General features: G+C 33.7%; 1 protein-coding gene and 1 long non-coding RNA gene across 5 annotated transcripts; one reads left to right on the top strand and one right to left on the bottom strand.

Annotated features, from left to right (window-relative positions):
• The first annotated feature begins 1,283 nt into the window (after window positions 1-1,283).
• LOC135121859 (uncharacterized) lies at window positions 1,284-11,327 on the top strand. 4 transcript variants are annotated; one of them, XM_064046143.1, is made up of 10 exons: window positions 1,284-1,587; window positions 5,212-6,162; window positions 6,216-6,411; window positions 6,789-6,907; window positions 6,964-7,239; window positions 8,246-8,515; window positions 8,566-9,465; window positions 9,526-10,024; window positions 10,080-10,771; window positions 10,827-11,327. In XM_064046143.1, the coding sequence occupies exons 4-10, from the start codon at window positions 6,877-6,879 to the stop codon at window positions 11,177-11,179; spliced, it is 3,021 nt and encodes a 1,006-aa protein (XP_063902213.1). In that variant the 5' UTR covers window positions 1,284-1,587; window positions 5,212-6,162; window positions 6,216-6,411; window positions 6,789-6,876; the 3' UTR covers window positions 11,180-11,327. The 4 variants fall into 4 exon arrangements, with proteins under 4 accessions (XP_063902213.1, XP_063902211.1, XP_063902212.1 ...); XM_064046141.1 differs by having other exon boundaries at window positions 1,287-1,587; window positions 5,212-5,696; window positions 5,807-6,162; window positions 8,566-10,024; XM_064046142.1 differs by having other exon boundaries at window positions 1,287-1,587; window positions 5,807-6,162; window positions 8,566-10,024.
• A 260-nt stretch (window positions 11,328-11,587) lies between these two features.
• On the bottom strand, window positions 11,588-11,951 carry LOC135121858 (uncharacterized). The gene is made up of 2 exons (XR_010279139.1): window positions 11,818-11,951; window positions 11,588-11,764 (listed from the first exon to the last, which is right to left on the bottom strand). It is a non-coding gene; the product is annotated as an uncharacterized LOC135121858 (long non-coding RNA).
• Window positions 11,952-13,561: the final 1,610 nt, after the last annotated feature.

The raw sequence follows: 13,561 nt of genomic DNA, 5'->3' as shown, positions 1-13,561 counted from the left end.
TCGCCGCGACAGCACTGGATCGAGCGTATGAAACACAACTCCGCGCGTTGGTTATAAATCAGAATGTATAAAGTACGGCGTTCATCGTTTGTAAGTCACAGCGTCCAAAATTTATACTAACTTATATTAGCAGCTATATTCAGAGTTTTCAAAATCTGTCTAACAGTCAGAATGTAAAAACGGAATGTGTGATTAAATAATCATTTATTCGTAAACGTCTATAAATTTGCTTAAGGTGCTTTATTTCCGCGATCCTCATACGATAAGAGACGGCTATTTGGATCGAAAACGTAAATTGGGCCAAAAATTTTGAAGTTATGTTATTAGCATTTCTGTTTGTATTGCCAAAAGGGTGTTGCAATTTTGCATTCATGAAGCGAACAGCTATGCTAAACTTAAGTTGCATATTTATCTTTACGTTTATTTACTCTCGAGTTAAATACACGTTTTGAAATTAAAGAAGCATTTTTTTTCATAGGACGCGTTCCGTCATTACCAAAATTTTAATAGTTAACTCAACAAACTGCATTTTTCTGAATATACCAATTTCTAGAATAGATACGTAAATTTATGAAGCCGCTTTCGTTGTTTTGTAACAATTTTTTTGTAATGATTCATAAAAATAGAATTTTCAGTAAGAACTTGACTTTCAAAAGTTCCAAATCAAAATTTAATATTCATCCCTAAAAGGAAGCGGAATATCTTGTTAAGTAATAATTATTTAGGCATCAAAGGTGAAATCGTATCATAACGTGCTTATCCCCGTAACACCGCTAAGAGAAGTCTCTTAGTCCTGAAAGCAGAAATAAAGTCAAAAATTTATAGGTTATATTATTAGAATTCTCGTTTGGTATTACCAAAACGGTGTTGCAATTTTCCATTCATATTGCGAACAGCAATGCGAAACTTAATTTGCATATTTACAAATAAGATAGTAAGAGATTAACGTCTCTGTTATTTTAATGTTAAACAGAATATCGCTTTTTTAATTAAAAATTGACTTGAATTGAAATTTTCAGCGCTGTTGCCACTTTATTGAGGCTCAAAATATTAACGAGAATGACAAATTTCTAATTTTTTACTGATAAATAGGTAACCATTGATAGCAGTATCGTAGCGTATTGAATAATTTTAAAGTTTATTTGTCTGCGTTATATGCCAGCATGAAAATGTTACTCATCGTTATTTTACTGCAAACATTTAAATCAAATTAGGGAACGATGCATCTGCATCTGATGCATCCAGCGTTGTCTCGTTGACCTTGGAAATCTGTAGCAAGTGTAATAATATTGTGCAATACTGTCTACTGCACTTGCCGCCAACCTACCAGCCTACCACCGCGTCCCGTCAGTCTCCAATTTGTAGTTGTAACGAAGAGTCGAATGTAGCCGCTGTTGTTGTTATCACGCTATTGTTGTTTATTGTGCCATCGTTGTTTATTCTGCCATCGTTGTTTATTCTGCCATCGTTGTTTATTCTGCCATCGTTGTTTATTCTGCCATCGTTGTTACGTAAAAAAAGTGAATTTTATCACAATATGTGTGACTCGGAAGCAGGAAGTTCTGGCCTAGGTCGTTCTAGAGAAAGGTAGGTGAATAATTTTTTTTATTACGCACTTCAATAACAATAATTTCTGGTGATTCTATACTTTGGCTTAAATTGTTGAACAAAACGTGTTGTGCAGATAACGCTAGGGGAGTTCCGGCCACAGTGGTTTGGTGGTCATTTTTTCACTTAGATTTTTATACATTTTAGTTGTGTATCATTAGTCCGATGTATTTGTTGAATGACGACCGCCATTAACCACACAAAGTAATTATAAAAAAAATCAAAAACTTAATTTTAACGCAAAAGTAGTCGTAGAGTCGGGTGGCGTAAAATAAGGGCCTGAATAGAGAATACTTTCATATTTAAAAGTAAATGTATTTCAGTGTGCCATCTTTTTGAATTCAGTTAGAAATACTGTTAAATTATGTGGTTGATCCATATTGGTAATCAAGAAAAAAAGCTCATTTATCAATGACCTCAGACTTGAAAAAAATTACATCTAAAACAACATTAAAGTTCCGTTATCATAAAAATTCAGATATTTATTTCTTAGCGATCTTTCTGTTAGTGTTATTAAATTGATCTTGTTTCAACGTTTTTGCCGTAGCCTGGTATTTTTTTCTTTTTCAAATTTTTAACTTACTATTGCTTTTGTTAAAGTTTAAAAACATATGCTGCCCATAAGGAATACGAAAGTTGAAAAATGTTGTAGATTGTTTTTAGTACTTGCATTTTTATGCTGCTCTTGTAGTGATACAGTTTGATTTCAATCGATAAGCTTCTACGACAAAAACAAAATTTTTCACAAAAATGGCTTTCTAAGAGTAAAACAATAAAAATGCTAATGCTAGTTTGCTAAATTTTTATAAATACATATATGTCTATGTCAGGGTTGGAAAAAATCGGATTAAAAAAAAAATCAAAAATCAATGATTAGTTTTTAAATTACATTTTTTTTGTTTTTTTTAATGTTTTTAATTTTTCTTTGATTTTTTTAGTTTTTCGGTTACCCACAGTAATTCAAACTTCAAAAGTAGTGAGACAAAAATTAAAAGTTATGTAACTAAATTTTAACTTTTAATTATTTTTATTCAGTTTTTAAAAGCTATATTTTAGTAGTTGTTGTAATTTTCATTTTCTAGGTATTTTCATACATTCACAAATGCGGCTCTGCCTAGTTTGAATCGTGCCTCTATCGGCAAATGTAAACTGCAGCTGACGAAATAAATACTTTACGTTCCAAGAGTCTAATTCTATTAATTTTGGGAAAGTGTCGTAAAACCATTGTCAGTTTCTTTTATTGAAAGCTTGAAAGGGTCTGCATCCATTGTAGACGTAAACGTAAACATGCCAGATGCTTGTTTTTTGCTATTAATTTACGACACTGCCAAAGTTAGGAGAATTGGATTGTACTTGTAAATTGTAACGGATCTTTCGCCTTCGTGGTGTCCCGGAAAAATCTACGTAAATTGCGGCGGCACTCAGGTAGTACCCTTATTGAATTAAATTGCATTTAAAAGACTGTAACATGCATTATATGCTCGTAATTCAAAAAGAAAATTTAAAAAATCAAGAATGATTTAAATCAATGATTAAAAAAAAAATACTTGGTTTAAATTACGATTTAAATCAAAAAGTCAGGCCAACCCTGGTCTAGGGACAATATCGAGTCTGCAACTTTCGCAAATGATAAAAACTACTTCGCGTCAGTTATACAACAGAACAATAAAATCGGAACGCCCTGCTATCAATTTGAATATATTTTAAGTCCATTGGCTTCAATTAATCAAAAAATTTGTCTAATGTGTTACGCAGTTATTTAACAACACAGTAGAAAAGAGTATATGTTAATAGTGCTAGTAGTGGGAGTAGATTAGAGCTTGGGTAGTTATTAAAATCTAGTTGTATTGGCTTGCTTTCTTTCTTCTTCTAACAGACCTGAATTTTATCGCAAAAATTTCATATCATTATACAGGGTGAGTCACAAAACACGCGGTCATCGATAACTCATAAATTGTTAGAAAAAAAGTCAAGCACCAAAATTTACGATACTTTGAGGGCTGTATGCTAAAATTATTTTTATTTAACTCAGAATCTTCAGTTTATTAGGGTTGGGACACTGCTTGTTTTTTTTTTTTTTTAATGAAACGCCCATATATTTCTACATTTACTAGCCATTTCCTGGTTTTTATAAGCATAATTTATCATTTAAAATCGATTGCGAGGTTGCCACGTTATTCCTTTTTTTTTTAATTCTTTCGACAATGAAAGAGTTATCAAAAAAATCGCAAATTGTGTGTTACAATATTTGGCACTTTGTTGTCGTACCAATTAAATCAAATTTTAAAATACCCATTGTTTAAAAAAGTTCTGATAGTTTAATACAATTTACAAATATGGATATTTATATTTTTCCATTAGCACACAGTGTTTTATTACGATATCTTATTCTAATTTTGTGCTCATTTTTTCAATATGTCAATGTCTCTTAAAAAAGTAAAAAAAAAAACATAGGAACTCTCAACTTTAAATATAGAAAATACTTAACAAATGGGGAAGAAAACAAAAAATAGAATGAGATGCGATAATAAAATACATGATGTTGTATTTGAAAAAATTGGAATATCGTTATTTGAAAATTGTAATACTTATTTTTTTGATAAACATTATGTACATGAAGATTTAATTTTATTTATACCACAACAAAGCGCGTCTTTCCACAAAATCTTGTTACACAAATTTAAAAAATAACCCTGCTGCGATTTTATTTGTGAATACTTTCATTCCCAAAAAAATTGAAGAAAATTGGAATAGCGTGCCAACGTGGCATCGGAATTTCAAAAATAAATTATCATTTCTAATAATTGATGAAACATCAAGGAACGCGCGGTAAATGACTCGCCCTGCGAAATTTGTAATATCTCATTAAAAAGTATTTTGAAAAAACTACGAATAGGTAATAATAAAAAAATTAGAATACTCTGAAAGTGAGGGAAACTCTGGACATGCACATTTAGAAAAGCAGCGATATAGAACAAAAAAATAACAAAAATGATAAGTACATATCAGCATTTTTTTAATTTTGTAATTATTGGATATATTCTTCCCATTAACAGAAGATAAAAAGTACAGTAACGTATTGTTTACGTGAAATTTAGAAATAGTAAGTTCAACATGCATGTTTTGATTTCATTTTAAAATAATTCACTTACAATTTTATGTTATACAAAGTGTCAAACGATAACACAAGCTGCATTATCACGTCAAAACAAACCAACAATTATTAAGAAGTTGGGGCCATAGTTTGCTCCAATCCGAATTAAAATACGCTTTTGAGGATCTATTAACGCAGGGTCAGAAAGAGTACTAACGGCAAAATTGGCAAGGTCGATAACAGCACATTTGCGACCCCAACTTCTTAAGGATGATTTCTTGCTTGATTTGAAGTGATACAGCTTGCGTTAACGTTTGGCAATTCAAACCTGCCATCCTGTATAAAAGTAAAAAATACGCAACTCCTAAAAAAACGGTGTATATTCAAATTGTTCCCTGAAAACAGTTTTTAATTAATCTCTTTGAAGTCACAATTTTTCAACACTAGATTATATTTTGATTAAAGTGCAACACTTCAAGTCAAAGTTTCAGTATTTATTTTTGTCGTAGTTATTGTACGAAATTCTCGAAGGGGGAATGTAAAGATCCGATGTGCAATTTAAAGCATCCCTATAAGTTCTGTCGGGACTTTCAAATGGAGAGATGTCATAGAGAGTACTGTCGATACCTTCATGTGTCCTCAAAAGATGAAATCCAGTACAGAGAAACGCTATATCAAAGCGACACCATGAGGTACGAGACGTTGAGAACATTACAAATTTCGGGCATTTGTCAAGAATTTAAACAATTCGGCAACTGTAAATACGGAAGCAAATGCAAATTTACTCATAGGACAATAGAGGAACAAGAAAATGATAAGTTTATTTGTCCAGTCTGTTTCTCCGAAATAAGCATGACCTCTTGGTGCATTTTGAACCCTTGTATGCATAGTACTTGCGAAGGTTGTTTAAGAGAATTGATTGCACGTGATATGCCTCAATGCCCTGTATGCAGAGGCCAAATAGAGGAGGGAAGTTGTCCACTTTCTTTTATTGGTACTTTTTTTTTTAATTTTTCGTCTTTGACTCCAATTTAATCGATCAGCTTCAGTAGCTCATCGGTTCGATCCGCTGAAATTTTATGTGCTATATGATCTCGTTTTTAGAATTTTAACACCCACTCCCTGCAGAGAGTTCTTAATGAAGAGATGTAGAAGGGTTCAGTGCAAATACCGCCATGAATTTATTATATGTAACAAGATCCAATGTTTGGGCAGTTTAAAGTGCATCATGGTACATAATTTAACTCCGCAGGAAATAGAGCAGGTTGAAAGTGAGGAGATGCCTTTTTCACAAAATATTAATATCGAACTGCGTCGGCTAGCCTATGTTATAACAAATAGTTATAAAGCAGATATCCAGAATCATATGTGTACAAGGGAGCTCACAAGAACAGAAACTTGTATAAGAAAAACATGTGTAGTCTGTAAGCCTCAAGAAAACTATCCGTTGCCCCTCATGAGTATGTTATGACAAAATGTGTTTGACATTTTATTTTTCACTTTTTTTTATTAGGAAAAATTGTATGCCACTCCTGTAGATTGCCATTGTTGCCCAGTAAGTCTTTCTACTTAGTCACATGCGGGCATGTTATTTGTGAACAATGCTTATCTCATGCCAGAGTGGTGGTCTTAGAAGAGGACGACACAGTTTTATATTTCTGCCCTGATCCCTTGTGCGCTTCAATGACTGAAGTCAAAAGATTGCATTGGTAAGTAGTTTCGCTTTTTGCTTTCGTAGAAAATTGTTAGAAATTTAGCTTGTGATCAGTAGTGGAATCTTGGAACTTCATTTGGTACTTATAATTATGTAATTATTCGCTTCAAACAAAAATACTTAACAAGCAGGAAAAACCCGTTTTCCGGTTTCAAAATAGAAACAAAACGGGAATTTTGTTTTCTTGCTTCAAAACAAAAAAATTAAAACACGATATTTCAAAAGTTCGATACACCAATATGTGGCAAGGTGTATCTGGCTCAAAGCAAAAAATTGTCATGTTTTCGCATTTTTTCTTTTTCGTTTCGCCCAAGAAATTTTAGAACCAGTGTTTGTGTTATGGTCTTAACGAGTTCATCACTTATTTTTCAGAAAAAAAAAACGTCTTACCCATCACCTGACATATTCAGAGGGAACTCCTAAAATCTTTCAAATATGGCATAAAACACTCAAAAAAAGGATGCTGGACAATGTTATAATGAGTAGTTCAGGTAACTCATTTCTACTCTTTATAATCAATCTATTTCATGTCAATCTTCTTCTATAGATCTGAATGTTTTGAAATTGGCAAAACAACATTTAGAGGACACAGAATGTTGGCAAGTTGATTTGGTGCGACCAATAGAAGAGATCGTTTTTGAATACGTACCCTGCAGCCGATACGAGATAAGTGACAGCGACGAAGAACCTTTCCAAAGTAATGCTACCGACGAAGAATATGAGCCAACTTCTGAAGTGTCAGAAGAAAGCGATGAAAATGGCGAAACATCTGAGCACACGAAGTCTCAGTTACAGACTTGCAAGAAAAGATTGTTTGAAGGAGGTAGGTATTTCATTAAGTAATTATAATTACGAAATATTCAGGCTTTTTGTAAAAAAAATCCAAAACGTCTTTTTAATGGCCGACTTAGATTTTTTTACTCTTGTCTTAAACTCAGGTTTCTATTTTCTCGGATTCTGATCAATTTTATTAAAATGTCAATTTTTTTTCGTTAGCTTTCTTGCTAACATTTCCAAAGATGCTATAAAAATGATTAGTACCTAACTTAACATAATAAACGTAACTTACATAACACATGTAACACTAATTACCTATACATTATACATATGCTATTTCCAATATACTTTCGTGCATAAACATAAACCAATATTACACATTTTTGAAAACAAACAACTTACACACATCCATCACATATTTTTATTCGTCCATCTGAAAAATCTTTTCTTAACTCAAATGTTAAACTCCAAACCACCAATCGGGTGTTATGTAAGTTGCAAATAAGACTTTTGGCATACCAAAACTTTTTTTTTTAAATAACTAGAAAAATTTTTTCTAGCTATGCCTGATACCTAAATGTAGTATATTTTAATATACAGGGTTAGTATAAAGTCCCGGAACGGGCGAATAACTTTATTTGAAAAGTTTTTTGCTGAAATTTTTTTTGGATATATACCTACAACATTGATTGCATTGATTACAACATACAGGTTTTTTGGCATTTTCTGATGCAGAATAAAAAACTAATTTCAGAAATTATCAACTTGTTTATTTCTAGTGAAACAACATCTGGGTGTTCCATTAAAGTTGCCATGTTTAATTATACATCCAAAGCAAATTTCAGAAAAAAAAACTTTTCAAATAACAAAGTTATTCAAACGTTTCGGGACTTTATACTAACCCTGTATAATTCTCTGGAACAACCCAATAAATAATGTATGCAATGCCATTTGAAAAGTAAGTTACTCTCATCTGTAGAGATTTTTACAACTTACGTTATACCTAATATTAGTCGTTTATAATGTTCTAATAATTTTTCAAATATTTATAGAAGGACAAAGTTCAAGTAGTTCTTCAATGCCCACTACCTCGAACCGCAATGAAGACTTTGACTTGATGTTTACGCCATTGGTTTCGCCTGTTGAAGAATCAAACTGCAGGATTTCCGCTCATTTGACCATTTATATAAAGAAATGTTTCGTTTCAATGAAGATACACACCGTTTTACATGAAGGGCATTACGTTTGTGATGCTTGCAGTGGAGATGACAATACCATCAGCGGATTTTTGTATTCTGGTTTGCCCGCGACAGACCATAAATGTATGTATAGTAACAAAAAAATGCAAATCGAAGTTTAATTTTTGTTGTAGGTAATAAACTTTCCGACAAAAACAGAACACTTGTGCTGCTGTCTAGAAATTTTGGCGAACGTGAAATCCAAGTGAAAGTTCGTTACTGTCTCCCCGTCGGAAAATTAATAGGGGAGGAACTGCCGATTGAAGAGGAACGTAAGTTCATAACACCGTTAATTATGGATTGTGGTTCTTCTGCCCTAGTAAACCCATTAACGTCAAAAACCAAAGGAAAACGCCATTGTTGTTATTTCTGTGAACAGTTTTTTGTTGAAATGTCTTCACATATTCTTCGAAAACACAAAGATCAGGAAGAAGTGAAAAATATTATGACTATGAAAGCTAATAGTGTGGAACGGAATGCTGCGTTACGAGAGATCAGGCGAAAGGGTGATTATAATTTTAACAAAAATGCCACCTGTGAGGAAAAAATTGCTATAAGGAGAGTAGTGACAGGACAAGCCTCCAATTTAATTACTTGCCCAAATTGTTTTGGTGAAATAATGACCAGAAACTTTGCTCGACATGAACGCAAATGTACTGGACGGCCACCAAATAGAAGAAATGTGCTTAAAGAAGCTCGCTTTAAGATTATCCAGAAGGAATTTACAGCGAATTCTTTCAGTCAGAAACTTTTTCTCGCTTTCTTAGAGCCTGTTCAAGTTGGGCTAATTCTACACGAGATATTAGAAGATAAATGTTTGAAACTTGTTGCTGAAAGATATTCCTTAATGCATCGTGGTTCATACAGCGCATTAAAGAACGATCGCCAACATTTGCGTAGAATGGCACGATTGATTTTAGATGTTAAAGACATAAACCCCTCCATTCTGGATTTTGAAGATCTGATACTCTATGGAGGTTATGATGCCTTACTAGAGGGAGTTTTCAATTTGTGTTCACTTGACAAGGAAACAGGCGAGTTTGGAAAGCCAAGTCTGGCAAAAGCTTTACGATCGAGTATTACATTTCTTTTAGACGCACTTAACGTTGATTATTTAACTCATAATCTTCCCACACAATGTGAAGAGCGTGGCCGTTTCGACAATTTCAAAACTCTCCATGATAAAAACTATGGAATCTATGTTGGCAGGTCAGCTGGTCGAACCAGCTTGCAAAGAAAAGCAGCCAAATTACATAATTTACCAAAGGCAAAGGACGTTAAATTATTTTCCACATTGATAGTTTCTGAAGCGGAGCAGGCGTATCAACGGTTACAGGACGGTTTCGATTTCGACACATGGCTAAAATTAGGAAAGGCTGCGTTGGCAAGAGTTATTGTGTACAATAGACGTAGAGTCAGTGAAGTTGCAAGTATGTCGTTGGAATTGTATAACAAAAAAATCGAACTTGATGATGAAATACTTCAATCCCTTCCAATGTATCAACGGGAGTTAGCGAATAAATACAAAGTTATGACTTTGATTGGAAAGCGTCTACATATATTACATGTGCTGTTGGACGAAAATCAATGCAGGTAAATGAGTACTTTGATTTTTCTACTTTTTAAAAGATTTTTGATTGTGTTGTAGGTATCTAGATATGTTTCTCCAATATCGAAAAGAAGCTGGTGTTCCCTATTCAAACAATTACCTTTTTGGTATACCTACGAGAGCGATGTTTATCGATGCTTCAGTTGTTTTAAGAGATTACTCAGAGAAATGTGGTGCTGAAGAACCGCATCTTTTACGTTCCACTTATTTAAGAAAACAAGTCGCAACCCTTTCCCAATTGTTAACAATGAATGACAATGAAATCGGTCAGATTGCAAAATTGATGGGTCATAGTCAGAAAGTCCATGAACAAGTATATCGACAAGACGAACTTTTATTTCAACTAACAGGGTGGGCAAAATTTTTGACTATCGTAGATGGAGAAGAACTCTTTTCATACAGAGGTAAAAGTCTCGACGAAATACTCACTATTGCACAAGATTTACCAGTACCTGAAGAGGATCCGGCGTTAGACGATCATATTACCTCTGAAGAATTATTAGGAGACAATCTCAGTTTGGATTCGTTTGAAACTACCTGTTCAACAGAAAGTACAATCAACAGAATGGAAACGAACCTCATGCAGGAGGTATCAACAGACACTCAAGTCTCACAATCAGGTGTGATAGAATGTTATACTACAGACAATATTACTGAAGTGCCTTCGGATCGTCGAAAGTGTGACAAAGTTACACATACTACACAAGAAGCGCTTTCTGAAAAAGTAGGGGGTACGTATGCTGAAAAGTCTAGAAAATTGTATATCATTGCTGATATTTTTTATAGCGAGAGCCAGTACTGAAGACCGGAGGATTGAAACACCAAAGAAAAAAATATCGAGTCACAGGGGAACTTTGAACACGAAGTCACCAAAATCGCAGAAATCACCAAGAAAAACGACAATCGCGGAGATAAAGCAGAAATTGCAAATAACTCCTGTAAAGAGAAGAGGAAAGAAACCATTCACCTCAGAGCAAATGTCTTTAATGCAGAGACATTTTTCGCAATACATATCCAGGGGTCATTTGGCACCACCGAAGCTGTGTGCAGAATTTGTTGAAACGAACCAGCTCTTCTCTGATCGCAGTGGTCGAGACGTGTACAACTGGATCCAGTATCAGAGAACTAAGCGAAGATGAAACTAGTGGATCAGCTGTCTCTTTTGTTTTTTTTTTGTTTTGTTTACAAGTTGTGATAATTTTTGATATTTTTGTAATTTTAAACACTGACTTTACATGTTAATATTGTATTAAATTTTATAATATAATAAAAAATGTCTTAAATTCACAGCTCGTATTTTTAACTCGAGAGTAAACACAAACGTGCAAGTAATTGCTTTCTGCAAACAGGAATGCAGAATTGCAAAACCGTTGAATTCGAGACTAAATAAACGAAAATATAAAACTTAAGATTTGCATTGCTGTTCTCAAGATGAAAGCTTAATTGTAAAGCCGCTGTGTTCTGTTGTAAGTGTTGCAAATCATTGCGAATGTAGTATGTAACCAACCTTGCTCAATTTTTCGTTTAATTACATGAAAACATATCAATTTCCGAATTTTAAATCAAATAGATTTATTCAAGCTTTCATGTTTACAATATTTTGTATAAATGTTAATTATAATATGATGGTGGAGTTGTCAATGTCCAAGTAGACATCCTGGTAAATTTTTCAACACAGTCAGGATAACACATAAACGTTCCACGGGGCTAGAGAATATTCGGGCCTAAGAGACTAGCTGAGACACACACAAATTGTGTTATGCCATTTCTGACTTACCAACTTCATCGCCATCTGAATATGAGTAGAATCACTATAAAGCCATTAAACTCTTAGGCCGGTGTACCCCCTTCGCCTGCTAAGATGTGTAATAATGGCACGGGCCTAGAGCGTTGTATATCGTCATGGCTATTATTATTATTATTATTATTTTGCATCTTCTCACAGACGGTTGTCCAATTATGAGAAGGCATAATGTGTTGGAAAGGCAAGCTTATAAATGAAATTCGTAAATTAAAATTGAACTTTTAATTTTTTTAAATCACGTATTTTGCAGAAAAATATGTCGATCTCGTCTGAGACCCTATTGTAGTTCGAGCACATCGCATATAGAGGGGAATATTTGTATATATCAATTCTAGGAGTGGGCAAATAGAATGTGTTTGAGGTCCTGTTATGTCTAGTACGACAATCAAAAGGTAATTTCTCCAAAATATAAGGGCAATTCATAATCCCATGTATTATTTTATACAGAAATATCAGGGAACAAATGAATCTGCGGTCAATCAGGGGCTGTAGCTGAACCTTGTTGAGTAACAATTCTTGTGATGTATGCCGTGGCGGGTACATTCCTTCCAATTTATACGTCGCAAATTTTAAAAATTTTCTTTGAGTTTTCTCAAATAAATCTATATATTTCTGTTGATAAGGAGACCATATAACGCTTGCGTATTCAAGTTTAGATCTGACGAATGATACGTATATAGTCTTTATGATAGCAAGTTGTTGAAATTCGCGTACGTTTCTTATTAAGAAGCCAAGAGCTTTATAAGACGAATTAATTATGTTATTGTAATGAGTAGTAAAGGTTAGCCCAGGATCAAACGTAACCCCTAAGTCTTTAATAACTTCAGGTCTATTCAGCTGAAAACCGTTCATAATGTAACCGTGATTTATAACGTGCACTTTGTTTGTAAATGTAAAAACGTGACATTTGTCCTTATTCACCTCAAAGCCATTATTAGAACACCAGTCAAAAACCTTTAGAACATTTTTCTGAAGTTCAGAGATGTCTTCCGAAGATTTAATACGCAGAAACAATTTCAAATCATCCGCATATAACAAACATGGAACAGACAATTCATGAACAATATCGTTGATAAACAGGTTGAAAAGCAACGGCCCCAAAACCGAGCCCTGAGGAACTCCAGACGTAACATAGATATTCTTTGAGAAATAGCCATTGTAAACAACACATTGTGTTCTATCCGACAGATACGAATATAAAAACTTAACAAGATTTTGGGACAGACCAAAATTATTAAGTTTCGCTTTTAGTAAAAGGTGATCTACCCTGTCAAAAGCCTTGGCAAAATCAGTATATATTACATCAACCTGTTGTTTGTTATTGAATGCTTCGCAAACATATTGGGTGAAGTTGAATAAATTCGAAGCTGTCGATCGTCCGGGCACAAAACCATGTTGTTGACTGCAAATCATATTCTTTGTGTGTTCACCGATAAAACGATGAAGAATAATCTCAAACGTCTTTGAAAAATTGGAGATAAGAGAAATAGGACGATAATTTTCCACTTTAGAATTTTCACCTTTTTTAGGAATTGGCGTTATATGTGATCGTTTCCATCTTTCTGGAAATTTAGCCGTGGCCAGTGATAAATTGTAAATAATGGTTAATGGAACAGCAAAAACTTGAGCGCAATCGGTGAGAATAAAACTAGGAACATTATCAGGACCAGCAGTATATGTAGACTTTAAAGAATGTAGTGCATCAAGTACGTCTTTC

Source organism: Zophobas morio, unplaced genomic scaffold, assembly GCF_036711695.1.
Source record: "Zophobas morio isolate AGI-343-1 ecotype UQ-CSIRO unplaced genomic scaffold, CSIRO_AGI_Zmor_V1 ptg000756l, whole genome shotgun sequence".
NCBI classification, from domain to species: domain Eukaryota; kingdom Metazoa; phylum Arthropoda; class Insecta; order Coleoptera; family Tenebrionidae; genus Zophobas; species Zophobas morio.
The sequence above is the reverse complement of the archived record's forward strand: the minus strand, read 5'-3'. Positions and strand labels throughout refer to the sequence as shown.